This window comes from Macaca thibetana, chromosome 13, assembly GCF_024542745.1.
Source record: "Macaca thibetana thibetana isolate TM-01 chromosome 13, ASM2454274v1, whole genome shotgun sequence".
Classification (NCBI taxonomy): Eukaryota; Metazoa; Chordata; class Mammalia; order Primates; family Cercopithecidae; genus Macaca; species Macaca thibetana.
Genome location: NC_065590.1, coordinates 81,398,348 through 81,425,079, shown reverse-complemented (window position 1 = coordinate 81,425,079; position 26,732 = coordinate 81,398,348). Strand labels below are relative to the sequence as shown.

The following is a 26,732-nucleotide window of genomic DNA, read 5'->3' as shown; positions in this document are numbered from 1 at the left end:
CAAACTTCTGACCTCAGGTGATCCGCCTAACTCGGCCTCCCAAAGTGCTGGGATTACAGGCGTGAGTCACTGCGCCCGGCCTTCAAATGCATTTTAATGGTTTAATTTTAAAATGTTTACATTCAATTTTTCAGGGATGTGTTATATAAACTAAGGCAGACTAATTTATATTTTACTTTTTCATGTCAATGAAGCAAACCTAATTTATTTCAGCCTACTGAAGTCTGACTATAAATCAAAAAAGAATTCAAACTGCTTTAGAAAGGGAGAGCCAATAAAAAAACCTCAACTAGAATTTCATGTCAAAGAAAAGAAAACGAGTGCCCATAGTCCCAGCTTCAGGAGGCAGAGATGGGAGAATCACTTAAGGCCAGAAGTTGAAGGCTGCAGTACGCCATGATCATGGCTGTGACAGCCACTGTACTCGAGGCTGGGCAACATAATGAGACTCCATCTCTTAAAAAAAAAAAGAAAGAAAGAAAGAAAAAATGAGAAATAAAATTTAGAACATGTAATGGCTACTCATCAAGAAATACAATGTCCATTTACAAATATTTGGGCATAGTTTACTGTTTCTCAATGGGAACACAACTGGCACCTGAGATGAAAAACTATTCAACGTGAAGCAATGTCCAGCACAATGCAAGACATTTAGCATTCCTGTTACCTGCCTGCTAAATGCCATTGTGTTCCCCTACCCCAATCACTGTGACAATCAAAAACAGCCCCCCAAAATTCTAAACTCCTTCTCTAAGAGTGTTACACAATGCCACCCATAGTTGAAAACCAGCAGTAGTTTGAAAGCTCTGCAAACTTTTCCTATCTTAATGAAAATCTAACATAGACTCCCAAATTTCTGTCTTAATATACAGAGCATACCTAATATAATTTTAACATTTCTTGATGATAGAGAGTCTTAAGAACACTGACTATTGGCCACGCATGGTGGCTCATACCTGTGATCCTAGCACTTTGGGAGGACAAAGCAGGCGGACTGTCTGAGCTCAGGAGTCCGAGAAGAGCCTGGGCAAAATGGTGAAACCCTGTCTCTACTAAAAGTACAAAAATTAGTCAGGCATGGTGGTGCGTGCCTGTAATCCCAGCTACTCAGGAGGCTGAGGCAAGAAAATTGCTTGAACCCGGGAGGCAGCATTGCAGTAAGCCAAGATCATGCCACTGCACTCTAGCCTGGGTGACAGAATCAGACTCTGTCTCAAAAAAGAAAAAAAAAAAAAAAGACTATTAAGTATTATTGTAATTTTTTTTTTTTTTTTTTACAAGACAGCATCTTGCTCTGTCACCAAGGCTGGGGTACAGCAGCACCTTCTTAGCACTCTGCAGCCTCAAACTCCTGGACTCAAGCAATCCTCCCACCTCAGCCTCCCAAATAACTAGGACTATAGGAGCATACCACCACATCTAGTTCATACAATTTTTTGTAGAGATGTTTCACTATGTTGGCCAGGCTGGTCTCAAACTCCTGGCCTTGAGCAATCCTCCCACCTCAGCCTCCCAAAGAGTTGCGATCACAAGCATGAGTCACCATGCCTGGCCTGCTATTGTAATATAATAAGATTCTTGGAAATTAAAGTCTGTGTTATCTTCGATCCTGTATTAATGACCCAAGTCTATTATATTTGAATATGATAAGACTATTATTTGACATATATACTGATTTACAGTTCTTTTTCATTTTATCCTTTTGAGCCAGCATTATTTCTTCTGGGATCTGTCTACCTCTAGGATTCTCCCTGTATGAGAGTAATTTTTATCACTAATGACCAAGTTTTTTAAATCAAAAAGTCTGAAGTGACAGATGAAGTCTTGAAGATGGCTCCAGGTCTTCCTAAAAATTAAAGTGCATGGGCTTAAAGATAGCTACCCTCTAAGAATTTAACTTACTTTTGGTTTTAAAACTATGTCATAACTTAAAAAATTCCAAAGATCTGACAGTTGAATAAATCAGAACAAAGCATTTATTATTAAATAATTAATCTTCAGGACTAAAGTACACTATTATATACTACCAAATACTCTGATCGAGTATTATAATTATTACTAATAATATTTAAATAACTCACCTGATTTCTTTTAGTCCTTCTCTCTGGATAACTTGAAGAATTTCTTTATGACTCATGGGTGTATTAGGGTATTTTTCTAAGACCTGAAAAACAAGCATATAATAATAAATTATTTCTTATCTCAAGTTCTTATAATTCTATATATAATTATATTTCTTATGTCTTAATAATTATATCCACAGCATACATAGCCAGAGACTTTTCATCCCTTATATTTCAGAATAAATGAAAAATTAACAATATATATCAGATCTTCTTTCCCTCAGTCATAAATAGTAAGTCAACTCCTGAAGCAGAAATTGACCAAAAAAGCTAAAATTAACAACCCAATTATTCACTACTAATAATATGCAACTGTTTACTTTCTACCTCCATCCCCACATCCCTTCACTACCTGTGACCTACTGCAAGCACATTAAGATTATCCATTTCCTGGTAAATGTATAGCAAAGCCTAGTAAATCACAGGAGCACAATAAATTCTTAACCAAAACAAGTAAACAATATGATTATAATAAAATTAAAGTAATATCTGTGTTCTGGTTCTGGTAAAGACAGAGTAGGCATAGTCCATTCTGTCTCTACCACTGAATGCAACTAAAAACCTGGACAGAATGCATGAAGCAGCTATTTGAGGACTCCAAAAATGGTAGCAGGTCGCCTAGGGAGAAAAGCATAACTAGGAGTACCACACTAGTCCAGTAGTGAGTTTCCTGATTTTGTTTCCCTCTGGTTCCCCTGAGCCTGGACTTAAAGGCAGCCCAAAACCCGGAACTGCAGGCTAAGTGCAGGCAGAAAGTGCTCCAAGAGAAAAATCTTCTTTGGTCTGAGGCACAGTAAAGAGGGCATTCTAAATGTTGGATAGCGGAAGAAAAAATTCTCTGGGTTTCCCCCCCTTTTCTTTTTCTCTGCCGTTGCCCCAGGCAATCGCATGGGAGCAGCTGTGGTAATACTAGCAGTAGCTAGACAGGGACCTAAAACTCCAAGAAAGCAGAACCTTGCAAGTGGTCCTACAAGCATGGGAGGAATTCTCATGATTTATCTCGGCCAGGCACAGCGTTTCGTGCCTGTAATCTCGGCACTTTGGGAAGCTGAAGCGGGCAGATGACTTGAGGTCAGGAGTTCAAAACCAGCCTGGCCAACATGGTGAAACGCCATCTCTACTAAAAATACAAAAATTAGTCAGGCATGGTGGTGAGTGCCTGTAATCCCAGCTACTCAGGAGGCTGAGGCAGGAGAATCACTCGAACATGGGAGACAGAGGTTGCAGTCAGCTGAGATTATGCCACTGCACTCCAGCCTGGGCAACAGAGCGACACTCCATCTCAAAAAAAAAAAAAAATTAGCGGGGCATGGTGGTGAACCTGGGAGGCAGAGGTTGCAATAATCCGAGATTGTGCCCCTGCACTACAGCCTGGGCGACAGAGCCTGTCTCAAAAAAAGAAATAATGTCTAATAAACAATTCAAACTTACTCAACATAGGAATAGTAAGGAAATCAGCAACTCACAAGAGAAAAGATAAGCTATATATAATAAACCTAAAGTAACAGAGATGTTGGAATTATCAGACAAAAGTAGCTATTACAACTATGCTTCAAGATGTCTGGTGAATATTCTTGAAACAAATAGCTAAGAGTCTCAACAGATATATATGTATATTTCGTATACGTTTTATTTTGTTGTTTATACTTACATTTATATATGAAACAAAAATACAATAACCAGTAATATGTCCAAACATAATACAGCAAGATAAATGGCAGCCAAAATTCAAATCCAAGTCTTGCACCACTATAGCACACTGTGTCCTGTGTTTGTAACTATTTTCTCATTTGGTCAGTCATAAAATCCAACACATATTTCTGTGTATCATGTTCCTTGATCTCTCTGCTACATCTGACATTAACTGTTCCCTTCACAGACTTCACCCTCCCAGACTTTTCTTTTTCCCCAAAATATTTTTCTCAGTTTTCTTTGTAGATGTCTTTTTCTGTGCCCATCCCTCAAATATTTTATAAACATCCATTTACCCCTTTTACTTTTCACTCCACCAAAATTTCCCTGAATAACATTAACCACACCAAGCTTTCACCAATCACTCACATTTTGATGAATGAAGCAGCAGTCTGTTAAAAACTATTAAAAACCTGTAAAAGTTGGATATCCCATAAGCATTTCAAACTTCAGATGTCCAAAGTTAAACTTACTGTTTTCATCCAAGTTAAGGCCAATACAGAAAACTGAACCTTTATTTATTTATTGTCTATATACTAAAAATGTATTAAAGTACTGAAAATAAACAAAAATACACCATGGACCTGGACAAATAATAGTTCACAAAAGGGTTAATATAACTGGATAATAACCATATGAAAAAGAATTTGCACACTGAAGTATTTATGGATGAAATCATATGATGTCTGGGACTTCAAAAAATACACAAGAAGTTATGGGTTTAAATATAGCAAGATTGGCCATAAATTGATAATTATAGAAGCTAAATGATGAACACAAAGATATTCACTATATTATTGTCCACTTTTACATACAAATTCAATATCCTATAAAAATTTATGAAGCAAACGAAATACAATATTTGACTTTACTAGCAATCAAATATAATACATTTCAATGTGGGTTTTTTCCTGCCAATTTAAATGGCAAAAATGGCTACGTTTGCACGTATACATCTGTCCAAGGAGCCAGAAAACTGAAGTAAGTATTTCTAGAGTGTCATTTCTCTGGCATATCAAATCTTAATTGAAAGGTGACTATTAAATCATTATCAGAATGAGCCACACACAGAACTGAAAATATTTGTATTATTCACGGTAATGGTAAAAATTAATATTTTCTAATATATTCTGCAGAACAAGGAATTATTTTAATATTCTAATGTGTTTGAAACATCATAAGACATTAAGCTATTAGAAGTGGAGACCGGTTGGGTGCAGTGGCTCACACCTGTAATCCCAGCACTTTGGGAGGCTGAGATGGGCAGATCACAAGGTCAGGAGATCAAGACCATCCTGGTTAACACGGTGAAACCCCATCTCTACTAAAAATACAGAAAAATTAGCCGGGCATGGTGGTGGGCGCCTGTAGTCCCAGCTACTCAGGAGGCTGAGGCAGGGGAACAGCATAAACCCTGAAGGCGGAACTTGCAGTGAGCGGAGATTGTGCCACCACACTCCAGCCTGGGCAACAGAGTGAGATTCCATCTCAAAAATAAACAAATAAATAAATAAATAGAAGTGGAGACCGAAAACTGTGTCTTTTTAGTAAGGATTTCACTGATTTCCAAGATGTTCTGTACTTTAATCAAACAGAGTAAACCAGTTGGTTAAAACTACTGAAGGAGGCCAGACACGGTGACTCAGGCATGTAATCCCAGTACTTTGGGAGGCCAAGGCAGGTGGATCACCTGAAGTCAAGAGTTCAAGACCAGCCTGGCCAACGTGGTGAAACCCCATCTCTACTAAAAATACAAAAATTAACTGGGCGTGGTGGCGGGTGCCTACTGTAGTCCCAGCTACTAGGGAGGCTGAGGCAGGAAAATTGCCTGGACCGGGAGGCGGAGGCTGCAGTGAGCCAAGATCGCGCCATTGCGCTCCAGCCTGGATGACAAGAGCGAAACTCCATCTCAAAAAATATATAATATATTATATATTTAAAATATAATATATAATTTATATATTATAAAATATAATATATAATTTATATATTATAAAATATAATATATAATTTATATATTATAAAATATAATATATAACATATTATATATTATGTATAATATAAAATAACATATATAATATACATGTTATATAAATATATAAATTATATTTATATTATATATAACATACGTTATATATAATATATATATGGAGTATTTATTTTCTTTAAAAAAAAAAAGTTTATCACAGGTTCCTTTAAATGCTAGGCATTTAGAATTAGTTTTTTTAAGGCCAGGTACAGTGGCTCACACCTGTAATCCCAGCACTTTGGGAGGCCGAGGGCAGATCACCTGAGGCCAGAAGTTCAAGACCAGCCTGGCCAACATGGAGAAACCCTCTCTCTGCTAAAAACACACGCAAAAAATTAGCCAGGTATAGTGGTGGGCGCCTATAATCCCAGTTACTCAGGAGGCTGGTTCAAGAATTCAAGAATCACTTGAACCCAGGAAGCAGAGGCTGCAGTGAGCCGAGACAGCGCCACTGTACTCCAGCCTAGGTGAAAGAGCGAGACTCCATCTCCAGAAAAAAAACAAAAAGTTTTTTATTGTTGTCTTTTTTGAGACAGGATCTCACTGTATTGCCCAGGCTGGAGTGCAGTGGTGCAATCACAGCTCACTGCAACCTCCACCTCCCAGGCTCAAGCAATGCTCCCACCTCAGTCTCCAGACTAGCTAGGACTACAGGCATGTGCCACCACACCTGGCTAATTTTTGTATTTTTTTGTACAGACAGGGTTTTGCCATGTTGCCCAGGCTGGTCTTGAACTCCTGGGTTTTTGTACTTTTTGTAGAGAGGGGGTTTAGCCATATTGTCCAGGCTGGTCTCAAATTCCTGGGCTCAATGTTCCACCTGCCTCGGCCTCCCAGGGTGCTAGGATTACAGGTGTGAGCTATGATAACTGGCCTAGAATTAGTTTTAATATAGAAAAGTATTATACTAAATTTTCTCAGACTGCTTAAAGCTATAGTTTGGGGGAGAAAGAAAAATGTTTTTCAATTAAAGATTTAAATACTACACTTTTAAAACTTTTTATTATGGAAATCTAAAAACATTCAACAAATTAGAGAGAACATTACAATGAACCACCACATACCCATCACCCATTTTCAACAATTATCAACACATGGCCTATCTTGTTTCATCCATACCTTCAGCCACCCTCCGTCCACAAACTGGGTTATTCTGAAGCAAGCCACTGACATTTCATTCATTATTATTGTGATATATATCTCTGACAACAAGGACTTAAAAAAATATTTTACACCTCAGAAAATGACTATAATTCCTTAATATAAAATTATTTAGTCAATGTCCCAAATTTACAGGAAAAAACCACTGCTTTTAAATACTTGATTTGTTCAAATCTATAGACTTACATATACTGGATTTGGCTAACACATGTCTTGAAGTATCTTTTAATCTACGGATTTCTCTCATTCTTTTTTCTTCCAATTTACTTACAGAAAAAAACTAGTAAGCTGTACTGTAGTTACACATATCCTGTATCGTGCTAATCGTATAGTCCTCTGTCCCTTGCATTTCCTGAAAATTAGAATCGAAACCTAGAGGCTTGCTCAGATTCAGATTTTATTTTAGCAAGAAAACTTCATAGGCTTACGGTATACTTCCTACCACGCCACATCAGAACACACAAAATATCTATGATCTCCTTTTTGAGATGCTAAGATGTATCAGTGGGATAGATGTGGTCTACCTGATCCACTTATTATAAAGCTTCCTATCAGCATTTCAATCTAATTGTTTTAGCAGCCACCGATGATCACTATCTCCATCATTTTATTTAGGGGTTGGAAAGTGCTGATGGTCCATCGTTCCTTTTTCATTTATAAGCGAGAGCCCTTCTAAAAAGAAATGCTTTCCACTATCTATTTGGTTACCCCAGGTACAATCCATATTGAAAAAGCAGGATAAGGCTGCACGCAGTGGCTCACGCTTGTAATCCCAGCAGGCCAAGGCGGGTAGATCACCTGAGGTCAGGAGTTCAAGACCAGCCTGGCCAACATGGTGAAACTCCGTCTCTACTAAAAACACAATAATTAGCCGGGTGTGGTGGCACACGCCTGTAATCCCAGCTACTCAGGAGGCTGAGGCAAGAGAATCGCTTGAACCCGGGAGGCAAAATTTGCAGTGAGCGAGACTGCGCCACTGCACTCCAAACTAGGCGACAAGAGCAAAACTCCTTCTCCAAAAAAAAAAAGGCAGGATAAGCAACTTATTTTTGTATTTACTGTTTTCAGAATAATTAGCTGGTTTTCTGGCATGCTGCAAAGGTGATGTTGGTTTTTGTTTGAAATACCACTATTATGAGTATCATTTTATAAAGTACCATTATGCATTTAAATATATTTTTGTGCTTTAATTACTGTATTTCCTCACTTGTGAATTGGCTATTCATTGGCTATTGTCCACTTATATACCATTTGTGAGAGCTCTCTAATTTACATTAAATATACTGAAACATTTACTGTCGCATTTACTACAAACCCTTTCTTCCAGTTTATTCTTCATCTTTTTATCACTATTGATTTTCCATGAAAGTTTTTATTAATTTCATGTATTGTAACTGACTGGTCTTTTCTATTTCTTTAAGCATGTTTACACTTAAATGTAGTTTCCCGCCCTTTGATAACTTAATACTTTTTCTGTATTCATTTACATTTAACTCTTATAATTCATATAAGAAAAAGTGCATGGGCCGGGCTCAGTGGCTCATGTCTGTAATCCCAGCACTGTGGGAGGCCAAGGCGGGCAGATCACTTGAGGCCAGGAGTAAGAGACCAGCCTGGCCAACATGACCAAACCCTGGTTCTACTAAAAATACAAAAATTAGCTGGGTGTGGTGGCACATGCCTGTTATCCCAGCTACTCGGGAGGCTGAGGGACAAGAATCTGAGGCATGAGAATCCTGAGAGCCAATCCCTGGGAGGCGGGGGTTGCCATGAGCCGAGATAGTGCCACTGGACTCCAACCTCAGCGACAGAGTGAGACTCTGTCTCCCCCACCAAAAAAAGAAAGAAAATGTGCATAGACAGAAATGAGAAAAATGTGCAGATACACTAGAAAAAAACCGAGAGGGAGAGAATGAGGAGAAAAAAACCCTGTCTTGGCCACATATATTACTGAGCAAACATGCTGTATGAACCATTACATTATCTTACCACAAGTGGAAAAGACTACAGTAGTTTTGCAAAACTGTTAGCTTACATTAACCACAGGAGGGCAGTGTTTATCAAACAAAACCTCATTCCACTGCTGCTCATGGAACTTCAAAGTACAATTTTTAGAAACTACTTTATGACTCAGAATAATTAAAATCAACACTACATAGAATTTAAAGCTAGATTTTTAAAGGGTGCTTAATATATTCACTTCTTAGCTTGTAGATTCCCAATTCAGTTAATAAAAACTATTTAAAAATTTTATTTTCTGAACACTCAAGAATAATTGAGTTACCTCCAAGATTCAAGTTTGATTCTAGCCTAAATAACAGGAATATTTCAATTATTGTTGCATTATGAGTACATTCCAGATATACAGATGTGCAGAGTCTGAATTCTGTACAATCTATATGACTGTTACATTTTAAATGTCCAAATAAGTAATACAGTGATCTTTATATAGAGTTCTATCAGTGTTAGAAGGCTCATTTACTGCCCAAAAGCTTTAATTAGGGTAACTTGTGCCATACCAGTAAATCAAATCAGCCAACAATAAAGAGTGAGAAGAGACAAGAGCTTATGTTATAGAACAATATATCAACATTTAAGAGCCAGAGAAGAACAACTAGGAAATAAACTAAGTGACCAGAGGTATAAGAAGAAAACCAGAAAACACTAGTGTTTCAGAAAAGACAAAAGTATTCTAAGGTTTAGCTGGTCAACAATGTCAAATGCTGCCTAGAAGCTGAGATAACAACAGAAATTTATCCCCTGTATTTGGCAACAAAGGAATCTTTAATTAGCTTTGTAAATTCAGATTCCACTTAATGTGGAGGGAAGAAATCAGATGTGAGGGGATTTAGCACTGACTGGGAGTAGTAACAGGGAATTAAAACAACTCTTTCTAGGACAATAAAGAAAACAAAATGTGGAATTGAGGAATAATTGTTTCGTCAAATGAAATTTCACTGAACCAGGATAAAGGGAGACCCAAACATCCCTAGATATCCCATATTCCCCCTTTCCACCATGAGAGGCAAGTAATTTCAGATACATTTTTTGACAAATCCCTCATTATCTGAGCTTGAGGTACTAGTTCCGATTTGACACTCAAGAACAAAATGAATTCAGAGGATCTGGTTTCCCTCAGTTACCAAACTCATGATACACTCACTCACACCTGAGTTCAGGAGCTCAACACTGATGAGAGTAACAAGGAACACATGGTATTTAGACAGAACTGTTATCTAAAAAAGCCTTCGGAGGAAAGAGGGAAAAGGTCCTTACCTGGCTGTTTAGCAGTATCTGTTGATCACTACCTGTGTCCTGAGATGCACTTTTCTGTTCAGCTTCTGTCACACTAGACTCTCGTGGTTCACTCTACTCTACCTCTCTACTAGTAACTTCCTCGTTGCCCACAGTCTTTTAATGTTGGTCTCCTTCAGGATTCTTTTCTCCTCAGTGTTTTACTCTCTTGGACATTTTCATCCTCCCATGGCTTCAAAAATAGCTATGCTCCTATAGCAGCACCCTAATACATCCCCAGTACTGCTTATCACAGTGCACCAGTTTTTTGTTTTTGAGACAGGGACTCACTCTGTCGCCCAAGGTGGCCTGCAGTTCCATACCTGGAGTACATGATCATAGCTCACTGCAGCCTCAAACTCCTGGGCTCAAGCAATCCTCCTGCCTCAACCTCCCAAGTAGCTAGGACTACAAGTGTGAGCCACCATGCCCAGCCTCATTCATCTAGTATTACTAGTGCCTATTATATGACAGATCTAAAACACTTAATCGTTGGCTGATGGAATTAGGAACATGGGTGGCCAGACTAGCTTTAGACACTAGTAAAAATGCCTCTTTTAAAAAAAGCATAAAAGGTGAGGGAAGGCCGGGCGCGGTGGCTCACGCCTGTAATCCCAGCACTTTGGGAGGCCGAGGTGGGTGGATCACCTGAGGTCGGGAGTTCAAGACCAGCCTGACCAACATGGAGAAATCCCGTCTCTACTAAAAATACAAAATTAGCCAGGCATGGTGGCATATGCCTGTAATCCCAGCTACTCGGGAGGCTGAGGCAGGAGAATCACTTGAACCCAGGAGGCGGAGGTTGCAGTGAGCTGAGATCTATACAGAGAGGCACCTACAGATATACAGAGAAGATTACAGAAGCTGACTTTGTAAGCTCATGGGCATAGTTTACCTAGGGGTCCCTCAATTCTGAACAGCTCTATCAAGTCACTTTGGTTTAGTCTTTCCCAGCTTGGATTCTTTTAATTATCCAAAAAGTCTGGAGGTTATACACACTCCCTAGTTCAAGAAAAAAAGCTCTCAATCAAACTCTCTTCAAACTCTGAAGAATTAATAACACTAACAGTTAATACTTATCTAGCATTTAATTGCCAAGCACTATTCTAAGTGATTTAGATATGTTAGCTTATTTAACCTTTACAATAAACCTATGCGGTAGATACTATCAGCCCATTTTTTTCAGATGTGAAAACTGAGGTGCAGAGAAATTAAATAACCTGTCTAAGGTTTCATCAGCTAATTAATGAAAAGAGCCACTGTTGCTGCTGAGTTGCCCAACTTGTCATCAGCAGAATCCAACTCTCAGCACCCTGTGTTACAATTCCTCAAAAACAAGAGCCAACCATTTCAGTGGCTCTGAAGGTGACAACAATTTGTAGACCTAGTAGGTGCTCCTCGGTGCTTCCACATCTAATGATAAAACGCAAGTACAGCATATGACAAAGGCATGATAAGGAAAAGAGAAATAGGGGCTTAGACTCCTCAGGAATGATGGCCTCAGGCAAGCAACCTTGATCAGCTGCAGTCTGGCCATGAGTGAGGGAAATCTAGACTAGGCAGTGGCAGAGGGAGATGATGAATATCAATATGGCCTCGGAACCAGCTGCTGCAGCAGAGACTATGACCTATTCCACTAATCCTCTATAGTAAGCCATTTTAAGAGACCGCTGCCAGCGTCTGTCTTGAGGAGCTAGTGTCAAGAACAGGCTTACTGTGGAGCACAAGCCATTAAGAAACACATCCAAATAGAACCTTTCAGTGTACTGCAACACACATGTCCCTCAAGAACCTCCTCAGCTCTGGCAGACAGTGCCTCTCACACACTGTCAGCATGCCACCTTCGCTCATGCTGCTCTGTATCTGACATACCTTCCCTACTCCTTTTGACAGATACCTCAAAGTTTATCTATCACTTAACAAAATAGCAAAGATTTTTAAACTGGTAATATTAAATTCTTCAAGAGTTGAATAAGACAGGCACATACACACTAAAGCAGTGGAGAGGGTAAAATGATACACCTTTATAGACAGTAATTTGGTAACAGGCCAGGCGCGGTGGCTCACATTTATAATCCCAGCACTACTTGGGAGGCCGAGGTGGGTGGATTGCTTTGAGCCCAGGAGTTAGAGACCAGCCTGGGAAACATGGTGAAATCCTATCTCTACTAAAAATATAAAAATTAAGCTCACAACTGTAATCTCAGCACTTTGGAAAGCCAAGGTGGGCGGATTCCCTGAGGTCAGGAGATTGAGACTAGCCTGGCCAACATGGCAAAACCCCGTCTCTACTAAAAACACAAAAATTAGCCGGGCGTGGTGGTGTATGCCTATAATCCCAACTCGGGAAGCTGAGGCAGGAGAATCGCTTGAACCCAGGAGGTGGAGGTTGCAGTGAGCTGAGATCATGCCATTGCACTCCAGCCTGGGCGACAGAGTAAGACTCTGTCTCAAATAAATAAATAAAAATATAAAAATTATCTGGGCATGGTGGCACACACCTGTGGTCCCAGCTACTCAAGAGGCTGAGTGGGTGGACTGCTTGGTCCCAGGAGGCAGAGGTTGCAGTGAGCCGAGATCGTGTCACTACACGCTAGCCTGGGTGACAGAGTGAGACCCTGTCGCAAAAAAAAAAAAATCGGTATTAACTTCTACAGCCTTTCAAAGAGTGACACCCTCTTACCCAGTAACCCTTCTTCTAGCAAATCTGTCAAAGCAAAGTAACAGAAATACATGAGGCCTAGGCACAAAAGTGTTACTGCAGTATTATTTGTAACAAAGTTATAAAAATAAATAATCTAAATAAACACCCAATACTAAGATAATCAAGTAATTTAACTCCCCTTCCAAAGAGATCGATCCTTAGTACATGAGCAAAGAGAGAGCACAGGCCTCTTTATCTTTGTGCTCCTCAAATTAGACAATACCCAAAACGTAAGAGAAATCCAATAAATTATTCCTAAATTGAAAATATATTGTTATTAAAAATGCTTTTGAGTTTCCAAAGATAAGGAAATGCTTATGAATGTAAAATTGAATACACAATAAGATTTCGATTAAATTTTAAAAACAGACAGGATTAGGAATAAATATACAAATATTAATAATATGACATTAGATCAGAGTGTTAATTTATAATTCAGGCCCACAGTATAAACAGGCTTCAGGATTCCATGAATCCCTTTGGAATCAGATATAGTATTTAGTGTTTATATCTTTTTCTGGGGAGTAGATCCATAGCTTTCATCAAGTTCCAAAGGGACAGTGGGCGCCTGTAGTCCCAGCTACTTGGGAGGCTGAGGCAGGAGAATCGCTTGAACCCAGGAGGCGGAGGTTGCAGTGAACCAAGATCCCGCCATTCCACTCCAGCCTGGGCAACAAGAGTGAAACTTCGTCTCAAAAAAAAAAAAGAAAACCTCAAAAAACAAAGTGCTCCAACTTACTTTCTGATTAAAATGCAAGAAAACCGGTGGGTGCAGTGGCTCACTGCTGTAATCCCAGTACTTTGGGAGAGAGAGGTGGGTGGATCATCTGAGGTCAGGAGTTAAGAGACCAGCCTGGCCAACATGGTGAAACATAGTCTCTACTAAAAGCACAAAAATTACCCAGGCGTGGTGGCACGCGCTTGTAGTCCCAGCTACTCGGGAGGCTGAGGCACAAGAATCGCTTGAACCTGGGAGAAGGAGGTTGCGGTGAGCTAAAATTGCGCCACTGCACCCCAGCCTGGGTGACAGTGTGAGACTCTGTCTCCAAAAACAAAACAAACAAACAAAAGGCAAGAAAACCATAAGTTAGCAAAAAAAAAAAAAATCCTTACAATCATTTTTCATCTCTACCTCCAGAAAGTCTTGGAACAAGAAAAAAATCACGATTATGATATCTGCGTAAGAGAAGAAGTAAAAGAAAGGTATAATTATGGAAAAGGAAACAATTTATTATTTGTAGATGTCTTTCTGATACTCTTAAAATAATTGATCTTTTTACTATTGTTGATTTGAACAAATATCTAAGCACCTACTACAGCTGCATTTCCTTTTTTTTTTTTAACTTTTTTTTTTTATTTTTTATTATTATTATACTTTAAGTTCTAGGGTACATGTGCATAACGTGCAGGTTCATTACATATGTATACTTGTGCCATGCTGGTGTGCTGCACCCATCAACTAGTCAGCATACAGCTGCATTTCCTAACAAGTCATCCAAAATACAGCTATACTATGACTACTCAAACTTATACTCTACTATCCTCAATATATTAGCTCCACAAGATTAAGTTAGTCCAATTCCAAGGTCCCTCAAAAATAAGTCTCACATATGCCTTTGGTAATGAAGCTATCCTCTGTTAAAATGCCATTTTTGTGCTCCCTTCTGCAGCACACATACTAAGAACATGCAGAGAAGATCGGCATGGCCCCTGCACAAGGATGACATGCAAATTCACGAAGCATTTTGTATTTTTAAAATATAATAAAAATTTAAAAAATAAAATGCCGTTTTCTCCCCAAACCCATTATCAATGCATAATCTTTTTTAAGGGTCCAGAATGACAGCTATAAAGACTGTTATAAGAGAAAGGCATAATTTTTACTGTTAGTTGCTGTGGGTCCATGAACTCCACAAAGCTTAAGGTAGATTTGTTTCTAGGAGTTTACCTACCATTCAACATTCTTCTGCTAAGAAAGCCCTGATTTTCTTTTGGAGATCCATCCCCTACTCCACTCTAAATCCACACAGTGGAAACCAACACTAGCAGTAACACATGAAACCCAATTAGCACTTCCCATCCTCTTGACCACAATGAATGGTTTACTAATGGGAAGAAGTCTCAAGCCAAGGGTAAAGGGCAGAATAAGAGAAAAATTAAATCTTTGTTAACTCCAGCAACCACTGGAGTTAAATCTGCATGATGTGAGGCTAAAGCTAACAGCTTTCTTGCTCCACAGAGTTTGAGGATCAAATTAACACCCCAAACACAAAGAGACAGAAACACAGCCGGGTGCAGTGGCTCACGCCTGTAAACCCAACATTTTGGTAGCCCGAGGTGGGCAGATCCCGAGGTCAGGAGATCGAGACCATCCTGGCTAACACGGTGACACCCCGTCTCTACTAAAAATACAAAAAATTAGCTGGGCATGGTGGGCGGGCACCTGCAGTCCCAGCTACTTGCAAGGCTGAGGCAGGAGAATGGTGTGAACCTGGGAGGAAGAGGTTGCAGTGAGCCGAGATAGCGCCACTGCATTCCAGACTGGGCGACGGAGCAAGACTCTGTGTCAAAAAAAAAAAAAAAAAAAAAGGCCGGGCGCAGTGGCTCACACCTGTAATCCCAGTACTTTGGGAGGCTGAGGCGGGCGGATCACAAGGTCGAGATCGAGACCATCCTGGCTAACATGGTGAAACCCATCTCTACTAAAAATACAAAAAAATTAGCCATGTGTGGTGGCAGGCGCCTGTAGTCCCAGCTACTCGGGAGGCTGAGGCAGGAGAATGGTGTGAACCCAGGTGGCGGCAGTGAGCTGAGATCGCGCCACTGCACTCCAGCCTGGGCGACAGAGCGAGACTCCGCCTCAAAAAAAAAAAAAAAGGGAGACAGACAGAAACACAATCTTGATAATGCATGTATTTATTTATTGAGAGACAGAGTCTTGCTCTATCGGCCAGGCTGGAGTGCAGTGGCGTGATCTCAGCTCACTGCAGCCTCCATCGCCCAGATTCAAGCAATTCTCCCACCTCAGCCTCCCGAGTAGCTGGGATTAGAGGCACACGCCACCACATCTAATTTTTGTTTTTTTGTTTTTTGAGATGGACCATGCCCATCTAATTTTTATATTTTTATTACAGATGGGGTTTCACCATAGTGGCCAGGTTAGTCTCAAACTCCTAACCTCAGGTGATCTGCCCACCTCAGCCTCCCAAAGTGCTGGGATTACAGGTGTGAGCCACTGCGCACCTGGCCTACACCTCTTTTTGTTTTTTGGTTTGTTTTTTTTTTGGGTTGACACCAGTGTTTATTTCAGGAAGCAGGACTTCCAGACCTGGGTCTGTCCAGTGGAGTCCTGGAGCCTCCAGCTTCTCACTTGGCCTTTGGGTTATGGAACTTGTATCCAGCAAAAACAGCCTTGTCCCCAAGAGCCTCCTCGATCCTCAATGAATTGGTTGTATTTGGCCAGGCGCGCCAAGGGGTAGGGGGCGCCAGTCTTGATCTGTCCTGTGCAGAGCCCCACCACAAGGTCAGCAATGAAAATGTCCTCAGTCTCCCCAGAGCAGTGGCTCACCATCACCCCTCAGCCGTTAGAGTGGGCCAGTTTGCACACCTGGATCGATTCGGTCACCGAGCCAATCTAGTTGACCTTCAGCAGCAGACAGCTGCAGGCCTTCTTCTCAAAGGACTGGGCAATCCTCTTGGGGTTGGTGACTGTCAGGTCATCCCCCACAATCTGGATGTCCACCCCTGAGAGGAACGAGGTCCAAGTGGCCAGTCAATCTGGTTAAAGGGGTCCTCGATGGAGACAAGTCTAGGTGGCAGCTGGGATAGTGTCCTATACCTCATTTTTAATACTACATAGGCTACAAGTTCTAGAATAATGCCAAATAGTAGTAATGATAGAAATTTCTTCATCACATGTCTAATTTTTTCAAATACTTGTTTCTAGCAATTTGCCATCATTGTGTTATTGGCTGTTAGTTTGATTTTTTTTTTTTTTTTTTTTTTTGGCAGGGGGGAGATGGGCAGCTTTTCTCAATAAAGCAATTCAAAAAACAAGGCTCTTTCCAATGTGGTAAGCCATGTGGTGAGCCATGTGGTGAGCCATGGAGTTCTTCTGTATCCAACCCGAAAAGAGAACACATAGAAAAAGCACACCCTATTCTTGAGTACCTTGGCTAGGAAGTGACACGTATTACTTCTGCTCACATTCTACCGCAAAAATAGTCACTTGGCACTATCTAGACACAAGAGAGTCTAGGAAATAAAATCCTTGTCTGGGTAGCTGGGACAAGGATTGTACCTATATGTTCCCATCTCTACATACAGTTTTCATCATTGACCTAGTAATTTAATGAATCAATAATTTTCTAATAACAAAGTAGCTTTGCATTCGTGGAATGAACTTCCAATTAATCATGGAGCTACACTGGCCACCTCATCATCCTAGACTAAGGCAGGCACTCTCCTGCTTCAGAATCTTTGCACTGTCTACTCCATCCATGTAGAATGCTCTTTTACTGGATGTATGCAAAGCTTCACTGCCTTCATATGTTTGGTCAAATGTCAACTTCTCAGTGAAGTCTTCCCTGAATATCCTATTTAAATTACGAACTGCTTCAAAACCAGCCCAGCATTCCCCAGTCATCCAGCTTTCCTTTTCCACACAGCATTTACCACTAACATACTATATACTGTAATTTATTTATTTACCATGTTGTCCATCTTTCATCCCTACCTACAAATCTGTTAAATTCCATGCAGGCAGGAATTTATTTTATTTTATTTATTATTATTATTATTTTTTTTTTTTTTTGAGACAGAGTCTCTGTCACCCAGGCTGGAGGGCAATGGCGCGGTCTCAACTCACTGTAATCTCTACCTCCTGGGTTCAAACAATTCTGCAGGCAGGGATTTTATTTTTCCTCATTTGTTCACTGCTATATCCACAGATCCTACAGCAGTGCCTGGCATATAGTAAGTGCTCAATAAATATTTAACTACATTCAATGTTGAATACAATGAATCTCCACATCTATGACACTGAGATTTAGCGTTTGCAAATTGATCCTACTCTAAGCCAACCTAAGACAATTACTAAAGAACTGCTCCCTCCATTAGCTTACAGATGTAAACAATTGATTCTTTTAAATTGACAATATTTATAACATTTCCCCTGGTCTCTGCCTAAATCTCTTATTCTATATAGTGAAAGCCAGAAAAGGTTTCAGAACAAAATGACAAAATGGCCTCTCCAACACAACCCAGGGTATATTAGTTCGGTGTCTTCCTTTACTACATAGCAGCCACGTCCTCCTCATCTCCATTGTGTCTACATTCCAAAAAAAAAAAAAAAAATTTTTTTGGCCAGGCGCGATGGCTCACGCCTGTAATCCCAGCACTTTGGGAGGCTGAGGCAGGCGGATCACGAGGTCAAGAGATGGAGACCACACTGGCCAACATGGTGAAATAGCATCTCTACTAAAAATACAAAAATTAGCCGGGTGTGGTAGCGCACGCCTGTACTCCCCAGCTACTCAGGAGACTGAGGCAGAAGAATCGCTTGAACCCCGGAGGCAGAGGTTGCAGTGAGCCGAGATCATACCACTGCACTCCAGCCTGGCGACAGAGCGAGATGCCGCCTCAAAAAAAAAAAATTAAAGCCTAATATACAGAGGGAAATTGATAAAGGGAAGAAATGGTGACAAATAAAGTGAACATAAGTAGATACCTAATTTTTTTTTTGTTTTTTTGAGATGGAGTTTCACTCTTTGTTGCCCAGGCTGGAGTGCAATGGTGTGATCTCGGCTCACTAGAACCTCCATCTCCTGGGTTCAAGTGATTCTCCTGTCTCAGCCTCCTGAGTAGCTGGGATTACAGGCGCCCGCCACCACACCCGGCTAATTTTTGTACTTTTAGTAGAGACGGGGTTTCGCCATGTTGGCCAGGCTGGTCTCGAACTCGTGACCTCAGGTGATCTGCCTGCCTCGGCCTCCTTAAGTGGTGGGATTACAGACGTGAGCCACCACACCTGGCCTCTTCTTTTTGAGATAGGGTTTTGCTGTGTTGCCCAGACTGGTCTTGAATTGCTAGGCTCAAGTGATTCTCCCACCCCAGTCTTCCAAGTAGCTAGGACTGCAGGCACACACCACCATACCCAGCTAAGAAACCTGAATTTTATGTGAAAAACTTCAGACTGAAATATATATTTAATTACTTACATTTTATACTTTTCTAACCATTTAAGGAAATATTATTTAATTATAGCTGAACTTCCAAGCTGTCTTATAACTTTTAAGCAGAAAGTGTTACCCTTAAAATATATCCCTTATGTGGCAAAACTAGTGATTTCATACATTGCTGGTGGCATTACAAATAGGTATATACCTTAAATAAAGCAACATAACAAAGAAGCAAATTACAAGTAACCATATTTCTTATCTCTCCAAAAGAAATACCACAAAATACAGGGATGAGTTCCAATTCTTAAGATGGACTAAGCATATTCCACTCTGTCACTCCCACTGAATGTAGCTATACAACCTGGACAAAACACAGAGAGGAGCTGAAGACTCTGCAAAGTAAACAGACTTTTCTTAAGCTCACGTGGAATATCCAACAAGATAGACTACATCCTGAGCCATAAAATACACCTTAACAAATTAAAAAAAAAATCATACAATGTCTGTTCTCAGAGCACAGTGGAATTCAACTAGAAATCATTAAGATAGTTGGAAAATCTTTAAATATTTGGAAACTAAACAGCACACTTCTAAATAACACATTCGTCAAATAAGAAATCTCAAAATAACTTTAAAATATTTTGCCGGGCATGGTGGCTCACCTGTAATCCTAGCACTATGGAAGGCCAAGGTGTGCAGATCGCTTGAGCTCAGGAGTTCGAGACCAGCCTGAGCAACATAGCAAAACACTGTCTCTTAAAACAAAACAAAACAAAACAAAACAAAATGCCGGGCACAGTGGCTCACACCTGTAATCCCAGCACTTTGGGAGGCCGAGGCTGCCGGATCACCTGAGGTTGGGAGTACTGACCAACATGGAGAAACCCCATCTCTACTAAAAATACAAAATTAGTCAGGCATGGTGGTGAATGCCTGTAATCCCAGCTACTCCGGAGGCTGAGGCAGGAGAATCACTTGAACCCGGGAGGCAGAGGTTGCAGTGGACCGAGGTCACGCCATTGCACTCCAGCCTGGGCAACAAGAGCAAAACTCTACCTCAAGGAAAAAAAAGAAAAAAAATTGAAATAAATAAAAATATATATAACATCAAAGCTTGTGGGATACAGCAAAAGCAGTGCTTAGAGGGAAATTTAAAGACTGAATGCATGTATTAGAAAAAGGGATCTGGATGGGTGCGGTGGCTCACACCTGTAATCCCAGCACTTTGGGAAGCCGAGGCAGGCGGATCATGAGGTCAGGAGTTCCAGACCAGCCTGGCCAACATGGTGAAACCCTGTTCCTACTAAAAATACAAAAATGCCAGGTGTGGTGGCACACGCCTGTGATCATAGCTACTCAAGAGGCTGAGGCAAGAGAATTGCTTGAACCCGGGTGGCAGAGGTTGTAGTGAACCGAGATCATGCCACTGCACTCCAGCCTGGGCGACAGAGAGAGACTCCATCTCAGAGGGAAAAAAAAGATCTATACTGAGTGTGGTGGCTCATGCCTGTAATCCCAGCACTTTGGGAGACCAAGGCTGGTGATCACTTGAGCTCAGGAGTTCAAGACCACCCTGGGCAACATGGTAAAACTCCGTCCCTACAAAAAATACAAAAATTACCCGGGCATGGTGGTGCATGCCTGTAGTCCCAGTTACTTGAGAGGCTGAGGTGGGAGGATTGCCTGAGCCCAGGAGGCAAAGGTTGCAGTGAGCTGAGATCACACCACTGCACTCCAGCCTGGGTGACAGAGAGCTAGACCCTTCCTCCAACAAAAACAAAACACAAAAAGAACTAAAATCAAAACTTAAGCTTCCATTTTTAAAAACTAGAAAAGCAAATTAAATCCAAAGTAACAGAAGAATAGAATAAAAATTATAACAGAAAACAATGAAATTGAAAACAAGAAATCAATACGAAAAAACTAACAAAACCAAATGCTGCTTCCTAGAAAGACCAATAAATTCAATAAGCCTCTAGCCAGGCTAAGTAAAAAAGAGAGAAGACACAAATTACTGGTATCACAAATGAAAGGAGAAACATCACTACAGTTCCCATGAACACTGAAAAGATAATAAATTTTGAACAATTCTATGCCCACCTACTTGATAACATAGAAGAAAAGGTCCATTCCTTGAAAAACACAATCTGACAAAACTCACATAAGAAAAAACAGATAATCTGAATAGGCCTATCATATATTAAAGACACTGAATTAATCATTACTAACCTTTCAAAACAGAAAGTCTTGGGCCCAGATAGGTTTATTAGTGAACTCTACAAAACACTTAAAGGAACTATACCAGTTCTCTACAATATCTTCCAGAAAACGGAAGCAAAAGGAATACAAAAAGTCCCCAATTACAGTGATTTGATTTTTCAAGTTTATGTTGCTGCAAAAGCCATACACATTCAGTAGAAACCATACTTGTGATGCTGGACAGCAGCAGCGAACCCAAGCTCCCAGTCAGCCATGTATTTTCAACTTAGGATATCTTCAATTTACAACAGGCCTCTTGGGACATAACCCTATTGTAAATCAAGAAGCATCTGTACTTACTAACTCATTCTATCAGGCCAGCATTAAAAGAGTAAAAACTACAGACCCACATCTCTCATGAACATAGATGCAAAAATCCTCAACAAAACCCAACATATCAAACTGAACAAAGTAAATGATAGCAGGCAGACTGGGGAAGATCAGACTCCAAAGTACTGTACTGTGTCAGATGGTAGAATGATGAGGGATTTTTTTCCTCTATTTTCCAGTTAAAGTCATATTATTCCTATATTTAAAAAATTCATTTAACTTTTGTGAAATGGAGGAAACCTATGTTACACATTCTCCTAACTAAATTTTAAATATCAGTATTAATAGAGTGAAAAAATAATGCATTAATCCTAACTTAGAACCAAGTTTCACAAACACTGAAGTGAAGTAAATCTATGTATGTCTATGACATTAATAAGGAGGGCTAACAAAATGTTTGATTGGATATAATTAAGAAAATACCTAAAACTGATACAAAACAAAACAAAGAAATTTAGAAATTACAGTGTTTTAAGGCACTGAAAAACTAAGGAGCTTCACTTATATTACAATGGCATGTATCAGGATATAAACAATTACAAAAGTATGATGGTACATATGATTACTGATTCCATTCTCCAACCACTTAATCAATCTTCAATACATTAGACCTCCAAGATCTAAATATCCAGTTCCACAAGAAGGGGAAAAATTAGTCAAAAAATACATTTCAAATTAATTTGACAAGTATTTATTAAATGCCTATTATGTGCATACTACACAACAAGTGTTAAGGATAAAGAATAATTTGTGAGGTTTTTTGTTTGTTTGTTTTTTGAGACAGAATCCCACTCCGTCAGCCAGGCTGGAGTGTAGTAGCATGATCTCAGCTCACAGCAACCTCTGCCTCCCAGGTTCAAGTGATTCTCCTGCCTCAGCCTCCCAAGTAGCTGGGATTACAGGTACACACCACCATGCCCAGCTAATTTTTTTTGTACTTTTAGTAGAGATGGGGTTTTACCATGTTGGCCAGGCTTGTCTCGAACGCCTGGCCTCAGGTGATCCGCCTGCCTCGGCCTCCCAAAGTGCTGGGATTACAAGTGCGAGCCATCACACCCAGCCAAAACATAAGATTTTTAGAAGACATTAATTCTTGCCCTCAAAAAAGCTCTTATTTTGGTAGGAAAGACAGATGGACAAATTCATTAGAATACAATATTTTTAAATACAACCAAATTTTAAAATGCAAACTAAAGAGGCTCACGGCTGGGCATGGTGGCTCATGCCTTTAATCCCAGCACTTTGGAAGGCCGAAGCACGCAGATCACAAGGTCAGGAGATTGAGACCATCCTGGCTAACACGGTGAAACCCCATCTTTACTAAAAAATACAAAAAATTAGCCAGGCGTGGTGGTACGCCCCTGCAGTCCCATCTACTCAGGAGGCTGAGGCAGGAGAATCGCTTGAACCCAGGAGGCAGAGGTTGTAGTGAGCCAAGATCGTGCCACTGCACTCCAGCCTGGCGACAGAGCGAGACTCTATCTTTAAAAAAAAAAAAAAAAAAAAAAAAAAAAAAAAAAAAAACCTCACAGCAGGAAGCAATTAACAATTAACTTATCTGGACATGAGTTCTCTGGAACTTAAAATAAAAACAGGGACCAGGCGCAGTGGCTCACGCCTATAATCCCAGCACTTTGGGAGGCCAAGGCGGGTGGATCACGAGGTCAGAAGATCGAGACCGTCCTGGTTAACACGGTGAAACCCCATCTCTACTAAAATATACAAAAAATTAGCCGGGCATGGTGGTAGGCGCCTGTAGTCCCAGCTACTCAGGAGGCTGAGTCAGGAGAATGGCCTGAATCCAGAAGGCGGAGCTTGCAGTGAGCCGAGATCATGTCATTGCACACTCCAGCCTGGGGGACAGAGTGAGACTCCATCTTAAAAAAAAAAAAAAAAAAAAAAAAAAAAAAAAAAGAAACAAAAACAGGTCAGGTGCGGTGGCTCACACTGTAATCTCAACACTTTGAGAGGCCGAAGCGAGCAGATCACTTGGGTTCGGGAGTTCGAGACTAGCCTGGCCAACATGGTGAAACTCCATCTCCACTAAACGTACAAAAATTAGGTGGGTATGGTGGCGGGCCACTGTAATCCCAGCTACTCGGAAGGCTGAAGCAGGATAATTGCTTGAACCTGGGAGGTGGGGGTTGCAGTGAGCCGAGGTCACGCCACTGTATTCCAGCCTGGGTGACAGAGTAAGACCCCATCTCAAAAAAATTAAAATTAAAATTAAAATTAAATTAAATAAAACAGAAGTGAACTCAATCAAGTGAAGAAAGGTGTGAGAATTTCAGAAAAAGTAAACAACAAAACAGGTATGTCCAGAAGAAATGGCATGTTTCATGAACCACTCGTTAATGGTGGAGCACTGGGCACAAAAGCAGCAACAGTAAAAGAGAACTGAACAGAGAGGCAAGGGTAAGATCATAATAAAACACTCTTAATGCCAGGTAATGAGCCTTCAACTTACCTTACTGGCAAGTGAGTTAGCAAAAAACTAAGAAAGAAACATTACAATAAGACTCACATTTTAAAATTATTCTAACAAAAATAGGGAGGTCAGATGGATTGCAGAGAGCTTTAATAGACAGGTAATGAAATCCAGTTTCACAAACTACAGCAACTGAGGCACTGGAATTGGAAATGGAAATGAGAAAAGAGATTTCAAAAATCCATAAGACTTTTAGTGGCAGGTGACCTTAAAAACACAGATGATGATTCTAGGTTTTTAAAATCTTGATAAAAGAAAGGAAAATGATATATAAAAGGAAGAACATGTTTTGAAAAGTTAGATTTAGTTTTGGGCACAGGGTAATCTTTTACTTAATCACAGAAAACATCAAGTTAAAGTAGTATATCTCAAACTTTAGTAGTATTTAAAAGAAAAAAAAATCTCAGGGCTCACACCATACCAGGTTAAGTTACAACATTTTATATGAACATACACACAAATGATACTAAATTATACTAGGTATAAATCTCTTAGGCGTATTGCTCTCACACAATTACAAAAATAAAACATATTTACAATTTACAATTTTTTTTTTTTTTGAGAAGGAGTTTCGCTTTCATTGCCCAGGCTGGAGTACGACAGCACGATCTCAGTTCACTGCAACATCCACCTGCTGGATTCGAGCAATTCTCCTGTCTCAGCCTACCAAGTAGCTGGGATAACAGGCGCCTGCCACCGCGCCCAGCTAATTTTTCGTATTTTGATTAGAGAAGGGGTTTTGCCATGTTGGCCAGGTTGGTCTTGAACTCCTGACCTCAGGTGATCCACCCACCTCAGCCTCCCAAAGTGCTGAGATTACAGGCGTGAGCCACCACACTGGGCTAAAATTTACAATTTAAATCCAATATAGGCCAGGCATGGTGGCTCACGCTTGTAATCTCAGCACTTTGGGAGGCTGAAGGGGGTGGATCACTTGAGGCCAGGAGTGACCAGCCTGGCCAACATGGCAAAACCCCATCTCCACTAAAATACAAAAAATTGTCCTGGTGTGGTGGCACGTGCCTGTAAGTCCCAGCTACTTGGGAGGTGGAAGCACAAAAATTGCTTGAACCTGGTAGGCAGAGATGATAGTGAGCTGAGATCATGCCGCTGCACTCCAGCCTGGATGACAGAGCGAGACTCTGTCTCAAAAACAAAATAAAAATAAAAATGATATAAAAATTTTTAAAAATCCAAATATAAAACAATGAGCTTCCATTTCAAGTAAAAATTAAACTAACGCTGGACTGTTAACTACATCACAATGGTCTTAACTCCAACTGCACTAGACCTGAGACGTGCTCTGTGAACACATGTAACCACATTTTCTTATTCAAACTATGGTGAAACCTTCATTCCATTAATGCACCATGATGACAGCTGTGATCTTTGCTTGGTACAAATGCATCATTTCCCTATTGTCTGCCTACTCCATCAAATATGGATACCAAAATCACACAGCAAATTAAAAATATACAATTTTTAAGACTGTCATTAAAGCTTAAGACTTCAATTTCTTGTCTTTTTTTTTTTTTTTTTTTTGAGGCAGAGTCTCGCTCTGTCGCAAGGCTGGAGTGCAGTGGCACCATCTTGGCTCACTGCAACCTCTGTCTCCCGGGTTCAAGCAATTCTCCTGCCTCAGCCTCCCAAGTAGCTGGGACTACATGTGCGTGCCACCACGCCTAGCTAAGTTTTGTATTTTTAGTAGAGATGGGGTTTCACCATGTTGCCTAGGATGGTCTCAATCTCTTGACCTCGTGATCCGCCCGCCTTGGCATCCCAAAGTGCTGGGATTACAGGCGTGAGCCACTGCGCCTGACAAAACTTCCATTTTCATAGACAACTTTCAGAATCAGCAAATTCCCTACGGGAGGTCTAATAAGAAATCTAGTTTGAAAAATCATTTTCATTAAAATTTTGTCATTTACTACCTTTTATCTGCTAGAAAACAGAGCTGAAAAACACATACAAAGCAATCCAATACTAAGACTGGGAAACGGTTGCCCCTTTTGCCCCCCACATCTGTTCTCAAAGTATGACTTTTATATTTCAAACCAGTAACAGCTTTTCACCTGGCAAAAGTATCCTTAATTTTTGTCAGAAATAAATATATCAATATTTACTTTTTAAAAAAAATTTGAGACAGTCTTGCTCTGTTGCCCAGGCTGGAGTGTACAGGCGTGATCTCGGCTCACTGCAGCCTCCACCTCCTGGGTTCAAGTGATTCTCCTGCCTCAGCCTCCTGAGTAGCTGGGATTACAGGCATGCGCCCCCACATCCAGCTAATTTATTTATTTATTTATTTTTGAGACAGAGTTTCGCTTTTGTTGCCCAGACTAGAGTGCAATGGCGCAATCTCAGCTCACCACAACCTCCGCCTCCCAGGTTCAAGTGATTCTCCTGCCTCAGCCTCCCAAATAGCTGGGATTACAGGTATGCACCACCATGCCTGGCTAATTTTGTATTTTTAGTA

At 40.4% G+C, this 26,732-nt stretch overlaps 1 protein-coding gene and 1 pseudogene across 2 annotated transcripts in view; one reads left to right on the top strand and one right to left on the bottom strand.

Annotated features, from left to right (window-relative positions):
• ASXL2 (ASXL transcriptional regulator 2) overlaps positions 1–26,732 on the bottom strand; it is a 158,023-nt gene that overhangs the window by 114,235 nt on the left and 17,056 nt on the right. For both annotated transcript variants that reach the window (XM_050753573.1, XM_050753574.1), the window contains exon 2: positions 2,082–2,164. In XM_050753573.1, coding sequence (XP_050609530.1) covers positions 2,082–2,164 — 83 coding nt within the window. The remainder of the gene's footprint in view (positions 1–2,081; positions 2,165–26,732) is intronic.
• On the top strand, positions 14,658–14,758 carry LOC126934505 (uncharacterized; annotated as a pseudogene).